Source organism: Python bivittatus, unplaced genomic scaffold (assembly GCF_059951505.1).
Source record: "Python bivittatus isolate LINGU-HERP-01145 unplaced genomic scaffold, Pbiv_v1 ctg000580_np1212, whole genome shotgun sequence".
Lineage (NCBI taxonomy): Eukaryota > Metazoa > Chordata > Lepidosauria > Squamata > Pythonidae > Python > Python bivittatus.
The window spans coordinates 20086348-20105478 of NW_028277087.1; the positions used below are offsets into that span (position 1 = coordinate 20086348).

The window sequence follows — 19131 nt, forward strand, 5'->3', positions numbered from 1 at the left end:
GGATCATCCATTTTTCATGGTATTTTGGTTAAAAATTTGAGGGTCAGCTTATCTGCGGATGGACTTATCCATGAGTATATATGGGATATACGGGTATTTTTAAAAAGTACTACCATACTGTATATACTCGCAGATAAGCCCATCGATGGATAAGCCAAACCCAATCTTTCTGGTGTTTTTCAAGGTTATAACAGTTTTTCTTTCTTAAGACAGACATAAAAAATCCCTTCTAGTTACTGGGGAAGAGTATTAAAAATTTCATGTGTATATTGAGAGAGTTCCACATCCAGAAGAAAGGACAAGAAAAGATAATCAATCAAGAATATTTAAAAAATACAAGAAAATAATGACTATTGGTTTTACTGAAGAAAGGAAATACCAAGAATATGCACATTATTAAACCATTGCTTTAATGCCATTCTTAAAATCTGAAGAGTGACTGTCTTTCCAGTTACATAAAATTATCCTCTTTGCAGTACTCCAAGCTCAGTAAAGCCAAAGCTCTTCATAATATGAAAAATTCCATATTTTGCAAATATAATTCAACATCACATTGAGATCCTTAAATATAATACTTCTTTCCAAAATTATGTTAACATATGTATTAATTTGACACAAAAACAACACTATAATAGAACAAGACTGAATCACATGAGTTAAAGAACCTTCACATTTCTTACATTGCCAGTATAAAAAGTTTAAACATTCTTTGGGCCCAAATAATATTTTCTGATGAATTAGTTTTACTTTTAAATCATATTTCATATTTTTTAATACCTGGACCCATTCACTTTCCAAAACTGGATATTTCAATTATTCCTTCCACAAATCAGATTAAATATATAGGTAATACTAACTTTAATTTCACTATAAAACTGGTTAACATTCAAGGGTAGCATCTCTTAGAGAAGCTAAAATTACAGATACCTGGGAGGCTGCTAAAGTAGGTAGACCAAACTGTTTAGTTAATATATGTTTTAGTTGTATATATTGCCAGGTGTATGTTGAAGGCAATTTAAAGTGTCAACCTTGTATGTTATGCAAATACTTAACACAACCACTAGGCCTAGGCATTCCAACAGAACATCTTCCCTGCTATTTTCAGATTTGAGTTATATCACAATGTCAGCCTCACATGTGATTCAGGATCACATTGTAACCATTTATCTATTAATAACCAAGTATACTTAGAGGTTTTCAAAGCCTCTTCTAGGGTGCTACATAGTTGATCCATTACCACTACATTGACAATCTTTCACAAAAGGGGAGACCAGCCATTAGTTACCTAAGACTTCAGGTTCCAGAATTGGCCTCCCAGCAAGGGACACATCACCACTTCCTCCAGGTCTGCTGGCAGCATCCTCTCACATCGTGAGGTATAACATATCCATGCAATGCAATCTCTTTTATTTCACCATTTCTTTGAAAGAAAATCTGTCACCTCATTTTTTAGTTCTTCCCACCATGACCTATCCCATGCTGATGGCAAATCAGATACAACTAGATAGAGCTAGTCTTGGGTTTTTTTGTTTTTTTGTTTTTGCTCTAGCAATGCCTATTTGTTTGTATTGTTTCTTTGTGAGGCATGAATAGAAAATAAGGCTGTTTATGAGTTGCTGGCTGAAACATAGCAGCAAGGAAGAGTATGGAAGGATTATACAGCAGGTACAAGTTTGCATTTACCAAACATCCCAATAAATGTCTGCCAAAGACCTTATGGATCATTTCTCTGCTCCATCTTACAGATGAATAAGGAAATGATCTTCCAAATTGCAGAGACAAGCACTTAAAGAAAAAAATGGCTGTCAATGCAGAAAACAATTTAAAGATGATATATTAAAAGTGCCTACGTGTATGCACACACTCATGCTTGAGGGATAGGTATGTCTATGTAGTCACCAGATATGAGGGGTATCTTCACACAACACTATTAGCCAAATTTGGTATGTTACATTGAAATAGACAATTTTTGTATGTTATGCAAATACTTAACACAACCACTAGGGTCTATTTAACCTAGGTAAGAGTGTTGCATAAATAGAGCCATTGTTTTCTATATTGTAGTGGCCAAACCAACAGCTCTGGGGAACCCCACACAAGAAGGCCACACTGCTTCTCCACTGCTGTGATATTCAGTGGTATATTTATGCTGGTCTATGATCATAATAAAGACTTGATTTGATCAGTGGTATACTGCTACTGAACCTGGCAGTTTCTTTTAGCTGTGTCATAACTAATAGCTGCTGCACAATCTTCTCCTACTATACCATTTTTCTGTTCTCCTTAAGTCACTTATACCACTGGTCATCTTACAGCAAGGACTTCTTACTTATATTACATTTGGATGTGCCCTGGAAAGAAATATTAGGTAGTTAAATCACGAAATTTTGAACAGGAACTGAAAGTCTTGCAGTCAATTCACTACCTCTTTGGTTGTTTCTATATGATTGAGAATAAATGATGGGCACTAAACAGCCAGTTCCAAAAAATTAATCAGATATTTCTCCCACATCATAGAAATAAATAGAATTCAAGATTCCTGACTCAAGGTAAGACCCATTTATTTTAACAGGAGACATTTAAACTTAAATTTAATTCTTTCATATAAATCAATGAGACATTTACAATCCAGTTGTATGCATGCTTACTCATGTGTAGTACATTAGAAATAACTTGTTCCTAGATAGGTATGTACTCACTTGCACCCTTAGACTGTAATAAATATAATCAAGGTTTTCTATCATCACTTGTCTTAATCAGCCTATGCAGTAAAAATTTTGCCATTGTTTTGTAAATGATCACTGTTTGTAGGTAATTATCTATACTTGCTACATATGTTTCTTTTCTCCTTGATCTATTCCTGGGTGCGCATATACCTTAATACATCTCTTAATATAAAACATTCTGTCCATTTGATGAAACAGATCACAGTCCACAAAAGCTTATGCCAAAACTTTGTTAATAAAATGTACCAAGATTTTGTTTCTGCTACAATAGACTAACATGGTTGAAGTGATATGGTGTAAGGTTACACACAAACTGTCCACAAGGGGCTTACTTCCAAGTCTTAAACTCATTTGCTTCAAAGTCCAGTTTATTGTTTTTCTAAAGTTCTGTATGTGCATTGGCTTCCTGGATAAACATATAGAAAAGAAGTTTTAGTCAGTTCAGTGGATCTAATCCCCATGGTGAGAATAAATAAACAAACAAACAAATAAATAAATAAATAAATAGCACTCCACCTTATACTATTAATTCTACTGAGGTATTTCTTAGTGCATTTCAGACTGAGATTAATTAAAATCTCCAGAATAGTATACTTCTTCAAAGTAGGGATCCTTATTAGAACTCTGAAGAACTTATGGAAGAACCTTACTGAAGATAGCATATTTCTTTGTTCTTCCTGAAAATCACCAACATCTAATCCATTCCAAATAAAATGTAATATGAATTAGTTACCCATATCTGTTAACTGAATTAACTCCAAGAATTGTAATTCATAGAATATTTGTGGGAGGTGGCAAAAGGCAATTAAAATGTTTAATTTCTTCCTGTTTCTTGTATATTCAGGCTTTGATTATTCCTTGGATGCCATGAATTTACCATACAAAAGGGGTCTATAAATCTTTTTAAGGCTATGGAACCGGAACCTGGAAATAAGCCTCCTTGCCCGCAGTTTGAAGTTTACCCCAGAATCAGTAAACATGCACAGGGCTGACATCTCTGTTTTGTTTTCAGTCCAAACACATCTGTTTTAAAGGAATCGGATCAGTGAACTGAATAGCGTGGGTCCAGCGCTTCTGCCTTCAAGAAGACTTTTCCAAAGTATGGGTTAATCCCCCAATATGCACCCTTTCGTTCTTGACTTTTCTTCTAGCTCTCCTATCGGTGTTTATGAAAATGAGCGATTCTGAAAGGCTTGCCATCCCGCTAGTTGCAAGCCTCGCATAAATGATGACAATAGCTTAGAGGGTTTTTTCCCCCCAAGTGAACGGGGTAGATCTGTGAAAATAATATCAGGCTTATCCGTCAGAATGAACGTCGGCGCATAGCCAGGCGTGCAGTAATCTGACCCGACACCTCCAAACTATCTGTGCTATGTATCCGCCGCCTGATTTGCCAGATCTTCCCGAGAAAAAGTCGCCGTTACTGAAGAAAAAGCGATGGAAGACCTCCCTCCAGCCTCAGGTTTCTCTCTCCAGATAGAGATCGCTGCACGCATCTGAAACTGGAGGTTTTTTTCACTGACAAGGGAGCACGGCAAAATGATCTCCACGAAGATTTGTTTGTTTATAATTCTCATTTCTAAGGCCGCCCAACTCACCCACGATGAGGACAGAAGTCTCCCCAAGTCTCCCACTAAGAGAGCGTCCCTTTTGAGAATTGTGGGCCCCGCAAAGGAGTAATAACCAAGGCAACGTTAGAAAAATAGAAAGTATTGCTTAAAGGCTTTGCCTGAAGTTACCATTCAATTCAATTCCAAGTATTAAGAGGTGGGTGTTAGTTTTTGAACGCTGTTCTGAGCAGGGGAAATAGGCGCCTAGGATTTTCCTTTCAGAAGAGCCTTCCCGCAACCTAAGGACCTTCAGATGTGCCGGAATACAACTCCCACAGTCCAGGCCAGCTCGGACATTAACCAGAGGATGTAGCCCAACACGTCTGGAGAGTAGCAGCCTGGCGGAGAGTGTTCTAAAATAAACCAGATTCCTTGGACAGTTTTCTCTGCATCTTCTTCCCTCTCCTCATAAAGTTGCAGCTCCGATGGTGCAAATTTGCAAATGATAATGATGATGCTTTTTTAAAAGCTTCCCTAGGCATTATAGGAAATGAATATTTATTTTTTGTTCATTTTGAGCAAGGGACGGAAAGGAAGAACAAGTCGCGGTGTACTAAATGGCAGACTATAGGGGAGGGGAGAATCAATCCTTATGACTGGGAACTGATCAATAATGTAAAAGATTCTTTGGAAGTTGCTTGTCCTGACCTACAAATGACTTCTCACTTCTTTCCCGGCTTTTCTGGGTGTTTATTCGAGGCTGCTGAAGCGCAAACGATGAGGTCTAAAATGGTGAGGTTGGGAGTTGGGCGAAAATTAAACAAGCAAATGAAGGGGGGGGGGGGGGAGAAGATGCGTCCAAGGAAGGTAACTAGCCGGGCCCTGGATGCCCGAGGAAGAGAAAAGGCCGGTTGCTTCACATATTCTTTCAGTGATTTTAAAAATAGATTTTAACGACTCAGTCAAGTTGGAAAACCTCCGTGCAGTCGGGAAGCGAACTTCAGTTGCCTGGGCTGGTTCTATCTGCTTCACGCTTGGAAGTAAATCTCATTTACACAACGCAGTTAACCCGGATACCGAATTAACCGTTTTCTGTGTTCCCACTACGAATCGAAGTATAGAGTAACTAGACGGACTGGGTTTACATAACATGCTTAAGCCACAAAAACCTAAACAAGGTTAATACAAACCAAGTTTAACATGTGTACATATAGCCAGTAGGTCTTTATTTGACCTGTTACTCATGTTGTATGAATAATACTGTACAGCCACTGAATCGTAGGACTAACTTCGGTTCAGCAAGAATTAGATCGGCTTACATTGATGCCTTCCATAACTCTGGCAAGAAAATCAGCTCTTGACTGAGGGGCCTGCTGTAAGCTAAACGCGGGGGGGGGGGTGCGCGCACGTTCATTCCCTGGTTGCCTCCTCAGTATCTGGAGGCAAAACGGCCCTCTAACATTTCAGCGATCCGCCAAAGGTTTCGAGCCTAGTCCATCCCACGCCTGTTCATTCAGAAGCAAGCGCTAGAATTCAATGTCATTTACTCTGCAATTCAGCAGGAATGGGATTCCAGACAGAGAGGAAACCTGAAAATTAAGAGAAAGAGCTTCATTCTGCGTGACAGGGGCTGCCAGGATATGCGTTTGTGTATCCACTCAGCTTGGGAAGGGACCAGGGCACAATTGCAGAGCCCTCGCTTTGGCGCGCAGGAGTTTCAAGTTCAGGCCCTGCCACTGTCAGGTGCAACCATAAATTAGTAGGTGATGAAAAGTATTTTTTTTTCCCGCCGGGGACCCTGGAGAATGCTACTTGGGCTAGAGGGACGAAAGGATTTCCTAAACTGCTACTCCCTTGCAGCGGGCAAGTTAACTGGCTGTGCTGCCTCCTCCTCTCTTATTCTCACCTTTTCTCCTACGGGATCTGCGGCGCCCCCCGTTCTGGCCCGAACCTCCCCTTTCCGGACTATTTCTTCCTGTCCGCACGCCAACGCCCCGCTCGTTTTGCTCAGCGTGCAAAGAATCCAAACTGTACTCGTCTTTCCCTCCGACCTCCCACTCCGCGATCTTTTCTCCCCAAATCCCCCTGGCTGAGCGCCCTCGACCGCTGGGAGATGCAAGAGGAACGACCGACCGAAAGACCACCCTTTTCTCCCAGCCCGGTCAGGGCTCCAGTGTTGGCTAGCTTTACAGGCGTTGATTGGCAGAAGGTTGACAGTGATGGGCAGGCGCCCTTTCCATGGAAACGGAGGGGCAGCCAATCTGGCGAGGCCAATAGCAGCAAATAAGCAGCAGAAAAGACGACGACGGCGAAGAATGTGCAAAGGGGGGGGTCGTTGGTTGGGTGCATGGGGGGGGGCTTTCCCCATCCTTCCTCCCTCCTCCTCCGCTTCTTTCCCTTCTCCTCCTCCTCACACACATTTTCCTCCTCCCTCCCTCCCTCCCAAACTTCAGGCAACCGCCGGGGCGCGGGGCATTCTGCTTCCCAGCGCCCGAGCGCAGCGCGCGCGCGACGGCGGCGGTGGCGGCGGCGGCTGCAGCTGCTGCTGCGAAAGCTTCTCCAAGAGAGCGCCTGAACCGCGGTGGAAAGGGAAGGACAGAATAAAAAAAAAGAAAAGAAAAGAAAAAGAAAGCAAGGCGGGAGTGGCATTTTATTCCTTAGCTAGAGAGCCAGATCTCCGGCTTCTTGCGTCTTCGCGCCCGTCCAGAGGAAGAGCGAAGAATCGCCTCAGCTCCGCCGCAGCTCAAGATTAAGATTAAGATCAAGAGGCGGGCGCCGAAATCTAGAAGCCCGGCATTAAGGGGCCAAAGCTCTCGAGTAGCCTGAGCCGCGGCGGAGAAGAGGCGTCTCGGCCCAGGAGCCCGCCCGGTTGCCCCGGCTCCGCCCGGCCGTCTCCATGTTTCAGCTGCCGATCCTCAACTTCAGTCCGCAGCAAGTGGCCGGGGTGTGCGAGACCCTGGAGGAGAGCGGCGACGTGGAGCGCCTGGGGCGCTTCCTGTGGTCGCTGCCGGTGGCGCCGGCGGCGTGCGAGGCGCTCAACCGGAACGAGTCGGTGCTCCGCGCGCGCGCCATCGTGGCCTTCCACGGCGGCAATTACCGCGAGCTCTACCACATCCTGGAAAGCCACAAGTTCCCCAAGGAGTCCCACGCCAAGCTCCAGGCGCTCTGGCTCGAGGCGCACTACCAGGAGGCCGAGAAGCTGCGCGGCCGGCCCCTGGGCCCCGTCGACAAGTACCGGGTGCGCAAGAAGTTCCCGCTGCCCCGCACCATCTGGGACGGCGAGCAGAAGACCCACTGCTTCAAGGAGCGCACCCGGCACCTACTCCGCGAATGGTACCTGCAGGACCCTTACCCCAACCCCAGCAAAAAGCGCGAGCTGGCCCAGGCCACGGGACTCACCCCCACGCAAGTGGGCAACTGGTTCAAAAACCGGCGCCAAAGGGACCGGGCCGCCGCCGCGAAGAACAGGTCAGTAGCAAAGGCCGGGAGCGGAGGAGGCAGACGACGGGGAAGGGCGGGTAGCTCACCGCTACCCAGTCTTCATGTGCGGTGCAGGTGGCTGATTCACACAACAGCTAACTTCTAAACCTGGGTCAGCCACGTGCAATTGTTGTATGTCACGAAACACGCAGTGCCCTGAGAGGTAAATAACCTGAGGGGCTGTTTGGCACAGCTCGTTAAATCGACTGAGTCTAAGCATTATCCAGCCTCCTTTTAGGCTAGTCTTGCGTGTGGTGCAGACCCGAGTGAGACCAGCTGAAACTATTTGATTTACAAAAGTGATAACATTTTCTGTTTACAGTTTCATTAGTTCCAACCTGGAGGGGTTTCCGTGGGTCCTACTCCAGAATAAAGATGTTTAGGCAGAGCTGTAATCCTAAGCATATTTACCTGGAAGTAAGGCTGGGCTCCTAAATCCTAATCACAGGTCAGAGGAGAATTCTGCACACCTGTGATTATATTGTTACAGTTGGTTGCACAGCCAGCCAGTTGTTTAGACTGGATTTGGCATTTTTGTCCACCTATCAAGTCCTTCCCAAGGACCTGGATTGGCAGATGTGGTTGTTTAATAATATTAAAGGTATCGTTGCAGGGTGTAAGCTGTTCCAAGTAAAGCTGCCTTTTGCAATTGACTGATGGTTGTTATGATTATCATCATCATCATCATCATCATGATCTGCAAAAGGTGCTCAAAGCAGAGTCTCCTTCTTTGGAATCCTGTCCCAAAGACCTTCTCTGCTTCTACAGGAATGGGAAGCGAGGAGACAGATTAGGCTCCCTTCGTTCATAATACTGATTCACGTCAGTTTGTTGGTTTTGCAGTTTAGCTTTTACGATACAGCTGTCAACATGGAATCAGAAGGTTTGACTTTACAGGAACAATTCAAGGAAACCTGGTCTGTTGTAACTCCTGGCATTTTTATTTCACCATCATTGTTAGAGGATCGCAAAAGGCAAATGTGCTTTGGCGATCACAGCTTTTCACGGTGGACACGTATTCAGGAGTAATCAATCTAACTGCATGCTGCTCATTCATTTTCAAAGGAAATTTTGATTAATGTTGAAAGTCTTATTTCCTACTATACTAGTTTAAGGAAGGATGTTTAAAAAAGAACTTTCATGTGTAAATATCTATTAAAATCCCAATAGGGAGACATGAGTTACAAATTAATATATTGCTATCTGCTTACTTTTAACAATTTAAGATCAACTTGATATGGGATGAATATACAAAACTGAGACTTAATTAATGAAACTTCATTCCATTAAGTGTGTAAGCTTTGGAAATGGCAGTTATTTTTATATATAATGTTTTTAAGGCAATGACTTGACATAGTTGAATTACATTCTGAATCATCTTTTGGCAGCAGGTGAAGAGATGCAACTTAAAAACTGCAAAATATTTTTTTAATTAATTGATAATTCAAAGAAAATATGGCCATAGTATAATATACAGTTTTAAAGTCCAGCATAACCATATATCTACAATTATAATTTTCCCAATTATAATTTTTTTTGACATTTTTCATTTCTGATATTTATCCAACATACACTCTGAACAAAAGTAGGAATTGAAATGTAAATCATATATAGGATTCCAACTTAACTTGATTTTAAAAATGTGGCTTGCTAGGTTTAGGGTACAATCCTGTATTTGTTAGACAGATAAAGCCTTATGACATGTGTATATTCAACTGCAACAAAAGTGACTACCAACAGAATTCCAAATAATTATATCTTATGTTTTAAAGCATCTCTATTTAAACAGTTTCAGTATAAGCTTCATTCATGAAGCTTCATTCCTGTGAAGCCAGATCTATTTCTGTGGAGATAGATTGCAGCTAGGATATGCACTTTTGGGAAAAATTAACTGTGATTGTTTGTAGAATATAAGTGAGAATTTATGTGGTTAGATAATAAAATAATTTAAGGTATGCATGCCTGCATAGGAATAAATAAGAATAAACCAAGAAGGTAAGAATTTGCTTGAAAAGAAAGCCTTGCTCTAATAGGAAAGAATTTCTGATTCCATTTAGACATGTTAATTAGCACGAATGACCTCTATTTTTCAGGAGGCAAACAATGGCTCCTCATTCATGACTCTGTTGTGTCAAAGTGCAGGAATGTAAAACAATTTAGTCCTATTGACTTACACAAGACTCAGCAGCTAGGGGCTACACTAAAATACCATCTTTTCCTATATACTTCCTAGAGAAATTCCCTTTTAATCAGAGGTTTACTTCTGAATAAATGTTCAAAAGCTCAAGCAATATGAATCTTTCCAGCATTCCTCCTTGAAATCAAGTTTAAGTGGAATATGTTCTTCTTGACATGTAAGTGGTCTCATGAGAGATGGAAGGAGAAAATGTATGGGACAATTAATTTGGGGCAACACCTTTGTTTAAATTCTTGAATTTTCATTAGGATGATCAGTAAGAATTATAAAAAACATGCAGTTCTATATCTATTTACTGGCTAGCCAAATATCATTGAGTTCACCATTTCCTGAACTGCAGCCTTAAGTGGCAAGTAAATTATTTCCTTAAATCTTCTGAGACCACAAAAAGTCAGTGAAGAAAAACTGTAATGAAGACTTAGATGTTCAGTGTGGTGAGGATACCACCAAATAGGACAGAGATGAGGGCAAGACAAAGCATACAGCACACATTGTTTAACTAGATAATCATTTTAATGTTTTTGTCTTTGCCTGTTTTTTAAAGTAATTAAAACAATTACTTTTCTGTTCTGTAGATCTGGAAGTAGAACTAAAATGGGTTCTTTTCAGTCTGCTGTCTTGAAGCTATGTTCAGAAAATATTCTTCCTTTTTCTTTGGGTGTTCTGATTTTATAAATATAATTAATGTAAAGAAATGTTATGTAAAAATAAGAGTGAAAATAAAAATAAGAATAGTTTAGAAGGGTTACTTGTACAATTTAAGGGCAAGATTTTTTAAAATTTCATGGGGAGAGGGAATTGATTTACCTTCATAACAGAAAAAAAATGTCTTCTTAAATTCATACACACACATCCCAATTCAATTGTCATTTAAATACTTGGAATTGGGAAGATAAACCATAGCTTGAAATGAAGAATAAAAAATATAATGACTTCAGATAAGATGATAAGACCTCCCTCACATGCATACACATATTTTTGTTATTCCACAGTGTAATCCAGAATAGATTTGGAAATTGTAATTTCAGTAACAAATTACCCAATCAAATCGAATTACTGTAGTATTCTGTTACTTATTTGGCAGTATAAAGGTGAACATTATTTTCACTTGCATTATCCACTGCTCTTAAATTAATATTGTTACCTTCTTTGTTCTAAGAGCAGTAGTCAGGCATAACAACAATTGTAGCTTGATAAAAAACCTGAGATAATAGTAGTACTAGAAATGTATTTTATACATGTATTTTATTTCAGTCCTGAACACTTTTTTCCCTGAAAACAATTTTTACACCATTTTCTTAAATACCTTCATAGGTATATTTTTAAAAATGTGTTTCACATTTTTGCTGTAGCATATTTATTCCTCAGACATATCTATGACTTGAACTTTTACTAATACTGAATTTACATGTGGAGTGACTGTTATTTGAAAAAGAAAAAGAAGGCATCCATATTTATATATGTTCCTGTGGGACATGTGAAGCAATTATAATTGGCATAACAAAGAAAATACCATAACAGATCTCAAACTGCATTCTTCATATTTCTTCAATGTATCCTATAATAAGCCTTCTAGATCTTACTGAACTTGTCTTCTAGTATTATATAGAAATTATTTCTATCAAAAAACAAATTCTTATATTAGATCTTAACTCAAATGTATACATTCTTGAAGACCTAGTAAAATCATATAATTATATTCTTATAATTATATAATGTAACTAGAAGAGGTTAGAAAACAAAGCATTTCTAGTGTCTTACACAATATGTATAAAGTGAGAAATGCCTTCTAAAAAGAAGCAACCAAAATATTGTAACTCTACTACAACTACCAGCACAATGGAACAACCAAAACATACAGCATTTGAAGATATAATATAAATATTGGGGTAGAACCATTCAATTCTTAGAATAGCATAGCAGAAACTGTCCTGTAAAATGGGATAAGCAGGTGAAATATTTGAAAACTAGATGGGGGGACAAAATTTAATTCTTTAACACACACATAGTGATCTACATCCCTTGATATCTCCATTGATTCACAGGTTTAAAATAAGAGATATATGAGCAGTCCTCCCACCCAATCCAGTTCTCATATCCACGAGTCTCATTTACAAAGTAAGCAGCAGAGTAAGGCATAGAGAGGGGATGGGCTGTTGGAATTTATTGTTGGTGGACAACTTAATCTGGGGGGGGGATTGGGGGGTTGCATTTGACTGCTTGACTAGCTGCATATGGTGGATGACTTTGGGCTAGTCATTCTTTCTCTGCCCAGCTATCTCAGAGAGCTGTCCGTGGGGAAAAATAAGAGAAGGAAGAGGTATGTATGCTGCCTCAAGCTCCTGAATGAAAGACAGAATGTAAATCAAATAAACAGTACACCTCTAGTGTAGACACAGTTGTATCAACCACACTCCCTTCTCGATACCTCTAAACTAGCTTCTTAGTCTCAGGACACTATACCATCACTTGTATTGAAATAAATTCAGCTGTCACTCCAGTCACCTACATGATGGAGGTGTACCATCTTCTCCTTCATCTTGAGTGGCAAATGGATTTGACCCAGCCTTGTGGGGAAATACCAAACCGAGAGGTGGGTGTGGGTGGGTATTTAATAGAATTCTATGCTCAGCAATTTACTTGTACCAGAGAAGAACTATACCTAGCCAGAGAAGCCTGCAAGAATATTCTGTCTATTATTTATCCCCTTCCTCTGATTTTCAGAAGTATCCAAATTCTCAATGAAGAAATTCCCTTTTGCTATCTTGGCCTTGGATATATTTATTTTTCATACAGTGACTGATTCTTGATCCAATCAAAATGTATTGTAGAAGGAGAGAAATAAGAGCTTAATATCACCTAAGATACTTCCTTATATAAGGAAGGGTGAATATGGTGTCAGTCTTGCTTTGAGGTGAAGAAAGTAGAAAGTCTCTACCCTCTAGCTAGGGTAAAGACGATATGTGAGGAAGCAGAGAAAATGGGCATTGACAAGAACTTTATTGTGCAAGAGAAACTAGTGGGGGGGGGATGTGGGAGAATGTAAAGGTATTTTGTGATGCAAAGGTAAGTTGATAAGTTGGTGAGAATCTTTGCAAATGAGGTCTGTAAGGGATGTTACCTTTGTGAGAAACTGTGTGTACAGTATATGGGATTCCAAGAAGGACTGGCATGTATTAGAAGTCTGGGAAAATCCCTCTTCCCAAAACAAACCTCCAAAGAGTTTAGCTGGAAATACTAAGTTTACTATGGGCCACTCCCCTAACTGAGTTAAAGTGCTATCCACTCATCCTTGAGTTGGCATGAGACAACATCAGAATAACATCTACTGATCCCAATGTCATAACCTATTGTACTTTATTGTATTTGTTCCTAGGCATTGCCAAATGATGCTGTCCTGATTTGAGGGTGCCAGTCACCATAGGCTTGGTGACTGGAATTTTCTGCTTTGGTTTTGCTGCCAACCACTTTCAGCATGTCATCAGCCAGTAGGAGAACCATCCATCATTTAGGGCATTGCAGCAAAACTATGGTGACCTTATTTGAGGACTCTGGATTATTCCCCCTCAGCCCCCAGAACAGTCATCCCATTTGATCATCACCCAACCCAAATTACAATAATATGAAATAAAGAAACATATGGGAAAACACCAGAGTGGAAATAGTTGTAGAGAGGAAGAAACCAGATCCTGGTATAATTGTTCAACTAGCTGGGTCTGATAGAGCAAAATAACTAAAACCAGCTAGCTGCTGGGCATCCAAGGGTGGGCAGCAGAGGGACTAAAACTGGCAGATGCAGGGAAATTGCAAATAGGCAAACAAAAACCCAGTTCAACAGCCCTCATTATTATCCGGACATTGCAGTGAAGAAATGCAGGGCTGCTGCATCTTAAAGATAAATTTCAGGATAGTACTGAGTTCACACAAATGTGCCATTCTTAGTCCTAGATTAAAAATAGTAAGTCTGCTCTTCTCTATTTTTTTGGATGCCTGGAGAGAAGTTGAGTGTCAGAAATATGGAAGGAAGTGACAGGTATAGGAACCCAGGAAACAAAGTGCTGATGGAGGGGGTGAAGCTGGAAGAGAAATGGCTGTAGCAGAGGCTGACTAGTGACCAGAGGACGAGTCTGATGGCTACGCCTCCCGATTCTTACAGAACACATCTTCACCCCCACAAAACAGTATCTTTGTCTCCAATGGGTCACAAACGATTACAGATTTTACCCAACTTGACAGTGGAGGGATAATGTGGCTTAAGAGGAAAAACACTGCTTGTATACTAGTACTACTAATGATAATTTAAGGCTGTCCTGCTCATGAGCTGGGACAATAGGAGGTTAATGTCATGAAGCCAAGGGGGAAAATTGGTGTTGTCAGGGTATGATTGTGCCATTATAAGTACAAGTGGGATTAAGGCCAAAATCAAGTTAGTTGACTCATTAAAACATTTTATTTGGTCTTCAATCTGTTTTCCTTGACCTGGACTTTATATTATCTCAGTGTGTGTGTGTGTGTGTGTGTGTGTGTGTGTGTGTGTGCGCCTTCGAGTCAGTGTTGACTCTTGACAACTGCCTGGACAAGTCCCTGCAGTTTTCTTGACAAGGTTTTTCAGAAGTGGTTTGCCATTGCCTCCCTCCTAGGGCTGAGAGAGAGAGCAACTGGCCCAAGGTCACCCAGCTGGCTTCATGCCTAAGAAGGGAGTAGAACTCATGGTTTTGTTATAGAATGAAGTTGAGATGTTAACATACAAAGCTGTTTTATACCGGTTGCTTGCAGGGGATAATGGGAAATGCAGTACAGTACATTTGGAGGGCAAACATTGGTGAAGATTATTCTAGTTATTCTAGCACTATTATTATTTAGTGCTACAACCTTGAACTTGTGTTTGCAAATAATAGGAAGGAAACAATCCTGCCCATTGAATTTTAGTGGCTACACTCCAGATTTAAACCTGTCAAACCCAGTGTTCCTTGTCTGAGTTGTGATCATCTTTCAGTATAAATAACCAATACAGATAGAGGAATTATGGTACAGAGTCAAACAGTCACCAGCCAGAGGAATATGATAGGATCACTGGGGTCACATTTTTTTTTACAAAAAATTAGAATAATTAATTTAGAAATTGCTACCTTTTTGAGGTGATGAGCACTTATGGAATTGTAAATGCATGTTGTGGGAATTCACACAATAATTATAAAAATCGGTGTCCCCAGTCACATCCATTTACCAAAAGATAACTGATATACTGTCCCTGCCTTCACTTTTCTGACCTGGATGTTCTCTATCACCCTTTATCTTTTATTTGGACACTGTAGGCAGGCTTCCAAACTGTGGTGGAAAATATTTTTATTTTCTAATAATGTCTTTGAAGCTTATGTAAGATCCAGAGGCATTCTGATAAAGAAAGAGAATGCTGGAAAGAAAAAAAGGGATAAGGTGCAGTGAAGCTGAAATGTTAAAGACAAGGTGAAAGCAGAATGGAGGAGTCTGGCAAAAGGACAGATATTCTTATTTAAAGGAGCAAGATACCTAGATTGAGCCATAATCAATTACATGTAGCCAGATGTTTCAAAGTTCATTTTTTGAAACCTGATGTAATTTTACAATGTTTTATTTTTTAAAGATTCAATTTGCTGCCATTTAAAAAGGTTATTATTGTATTTTTTTGTAATGGGTATTTGGACTGCAATCGATTCCAAAAGGAATCAATATTTAGAATTTCTAAATATTTGCAGTAATATTTATAAACATTAATGATTAAAGCTGCAATATGAAGAGGAAGAGACAAAAAGAAAAGCTGTCAAAATGTAATTGTGTAAAATCTTAATATACGACATTCTATATATATATGACTATTCCAAAATCCTATTGTGTTCAATACATCAATGTCTAGGATAGGTATAAAATGCCAGGTTTTATTATACTTCTGCCTAAGAGTAAGTAACCTGCTGTTTGCAGACACCATAGGGCCATAGATATCTCCCATGAACTGGTCATGCTCTTCACCCCATCTGACTTTATCATGTTTTTTTAGACTCTGGAAAAAAAAAAGGAAGTGCATATATTTCCTAATCAAAGGACTAGCTTCCAGTATGATGTTTATTTCCAGGGCTAGTTGTGGTGGAACCAAAAAGCATCACATTAGTCTCTATCTCACTATACCAAAAAGCATTGCATAAAAAGCATTCCCCCAAAAGTTAAGCAAGCTTAGATCTAATTAATACTGGGATCGGAGACCACCAGGAAATCTGAGGAGCAGTGTCAATCGGTAAATAAATTTTAAAAATCCCTGAAGGAGCAGTGGCAACTATTTCCCTAATGTTGCCAAGAAAGCTACACAGATGTGTACTGGGAGTCACTGACTTTGACTGTAAAAATAAATCCTATTTGACAATAAAAATATACAGTTTGTGTATATTATCTATGTGTGGGCCAGAAAATTCAGAGAAGGTACTGGACCTTCCATGGTGATGAATTTTTGCAGCTTCCTATCTATAGCTGGGCCATGCCTGTAGTTATGTTGTAGCTGGCATTAAGAGGGGAGATACTGTGGGGACTTTTCCTAAATGGGGGGTTATGATTTTGTAGGAACCATGAAGGCAGAATGATACTAAGTGGGCCAAATGGTGGTGACACTAAGGTAGCAGTAGGGGGGGAGGGGGAGAGAATGTAGTCTTTGGGTCAGTTAAGGGGGGGAGCAGGGACTTTAAAAAAAAAAAGGAACAATTTTCTGGGCTTTTCAACATGGAGGAGCTCTCATCCAAAATATAGCTGAGTACTTGAAATGAATAGACAGGTCAATATGTTTCATTCAGTACAAACTGATTAGGTAAGATATAGTGGTAGGAGATAAAGCAGAACCTTAGCCTTTCCCACACAATCCACGCTGTGGACTTCAACGGACAAAAAACAATGGAGGGAAACAATAACGTGGACGTGGCATGGAGCCAGAAGGAAGTGTGGTGTGAGTGGACTGTTCCAATTGGGGGTCTTAACTGGGCGCTGGATCCGAGCACCGGCGCAGAATTCCGCGGGCCGGAAGAGGGGCAGGGCCGGGAGAGGGGAGCGGGGTTCGCAACGCACGAGGCAGCGAAAGGCCGGGGGGGGGGGCTGAAGGACGGCGGGGGGGGGGCTGCCCTTCGTGGCGATCGCCGCCCGAGTCACGACTGGCCTCTCTTCTCCCCTCCGTCTCGCAGGCTCCAGCAACAGGGACTCTCCTCCCAGGGTGCGGGGCGGTCGCTGCCATCGGAGGAAGAGAGCGCGGGCGAACCGCCGCTCGGCGCCGCCGCCAGTCCCGCCGCCAGCCTGTCCAGTAAAGCCGCCGCTTCCTCGGCCATCTCCATCACCTCCAGCGACAGCGAATGCGACCTGTGAGCAGGAGAAAGAGGCCCCGCCGAGCCTGCGTGGGCTACAGCGCGGGTCTGCGGACCGAGGGGCGGACGAAGAGGGGATCCGGCGAGGGCGCAGCGGTACCCCGAGGGGCGGCCACGGCCAGCCGGCGCCTGCCTCCCTCGCCGCCTTCAACCCTTTGCCTTGTCCGCTGTCCGGGGTCTCTGCGCCTGAGGAGCGCCAGGAACAGGACTCAGCCAGGCCAGGACCTGCCGAAAGAAAGACTCCGAAGCCTTGAATTCTTCAACCGGGAGATACTGGAACGTGTGGAGTCAAACGTTACGCGCGCGGGCGCACAAAGGGTGCCACCGGCGTCGCCCACTGGAATCTCTGTTTTTTCCCTCGGAATATCCGACTGCAGAGACAGCGATTTTTGTTTTGTTTTTAGTTTTCTTTTACTTTTTATATATAAATATAAATATTTTATATAATGTTTATTGACTTATTTAAATTACTCTGTTGGTAGATCGTCTTATTTGGTTACCATAATCGCTATTATTAATATTATTATTATTATATGGGGCGGTGCCTATGTGAATAACTGATACTGTATTTCATTTCCTCCCTTTGTGGAGCATGTGCAGGATCTGGTATTGTATGGAGAAGAAGGGCAGCCAAAACACAGAAGAAACAAATGAAACCAGTATAATAATATATCCGGTGAGCAAAATAAATTCTGTTATTCCCTTCCTTGTGTTAAAAATTCTTAATCTTGGAAAGAGCAGGTATTGATAGGGGGGTTAAGTAAGGATGTGAGAAAGGCAGCTAAGAACAATACCTGGCGAGGGGAATTTGCAAAACAATGGGCTGTGTTTACAGTTTACCCATGATTAACTGCCTCATCAGGTCTACTCAATTAATTCTCTTTTATGGATTCATTCAACACAAAATTATAAACTAGCCATAGAGACTGGCTTTGCAGGAACACAGTGACACTACAATGTGGATGACCAGTTCATTCAGTTATTTTATTGAGCACACAGCTGGTAGACAGTTGGTCCTTTGCACATTCAAGTAGCTCTTATTCACTTGGGTTTTTGTGGCTTGTGGCTGGAAGTTCATTTACAAAGAAAATTATTGCTCCTTGATCATTACTGGATCCTCCCTCTACTGCAGAGGATTTTATGATTTAGGGATAAAATGATCTTACCAGCCAGATTGATCCAGAGATAAAGGAGGGGAAGAAAAGAGAATGAGGGGAGAGAAATGCATTTTCATTAAAAAAAAAAAAAGCTAAGTAAATCTTTTAGCATCCTGAAAAGAGGCTACAATCCATTTTAGCACATTACTTGCAATAAGCCCCCTTAAGTCAATAGGATCTACAACTCCTAAGTAACCATGTCTAGGTTTGGACTATACAGTTGTTCTTTGCAGAAAATAAAGCAGTAGTTGTGATGATAGTCCTTTCATTTTCTGACTCTTACATCCTAATTATATGAACTAGTCATTAAGAGCAGGTTTACAAAATTAATCCTTCTAAATACTATAAAATATAGTCCATTATCTTTTCAGTATGGAAAATGATACAGAATTGCAGTTGGACTTTGTTTCCTGTAATAACTTTTCCATGGCTAAATTGTAATTGACAAAAAATTAACTGGCCAACACCAGGACCCAGGTATTTTCTGTTATTCATCTCAGGGTTTAATAGGCATAAACCTGATAACATGCATGGCCCACTTTAAAAATATACTGTATAAATATGGTATAGAATGTGATTTACTGCATACTCTTATCTATTTAGTCATACTGATCCTACGCAGTGATTCATGCTTCAGGAGCTTTTCTG

General features: G+C 40.9%; 1 protein-coding gene across 1 annotated transcript; it reads left to right on the top strand.

Moving 5' to 3' along the window:
• Positions 1-7172: 7172 nt before the first annotated feature.
• SIX6 (SIX homeobox 6) lies at positions 7173-17327 on the top strand. The gene is made up of 2 exons (XM_088149930.1): positions 7173-7744; positions 17150-17327. The coding sequence occupies exons 1-2, from the start codon at positions 7173-7175 to the stop codon at positions 17325-17327; spliced, it is 750 nt and encodes a 249-aa protein (XP_088006056.1).
• Positions 17328-19131: the final 1804 nt, after the last annotated feature.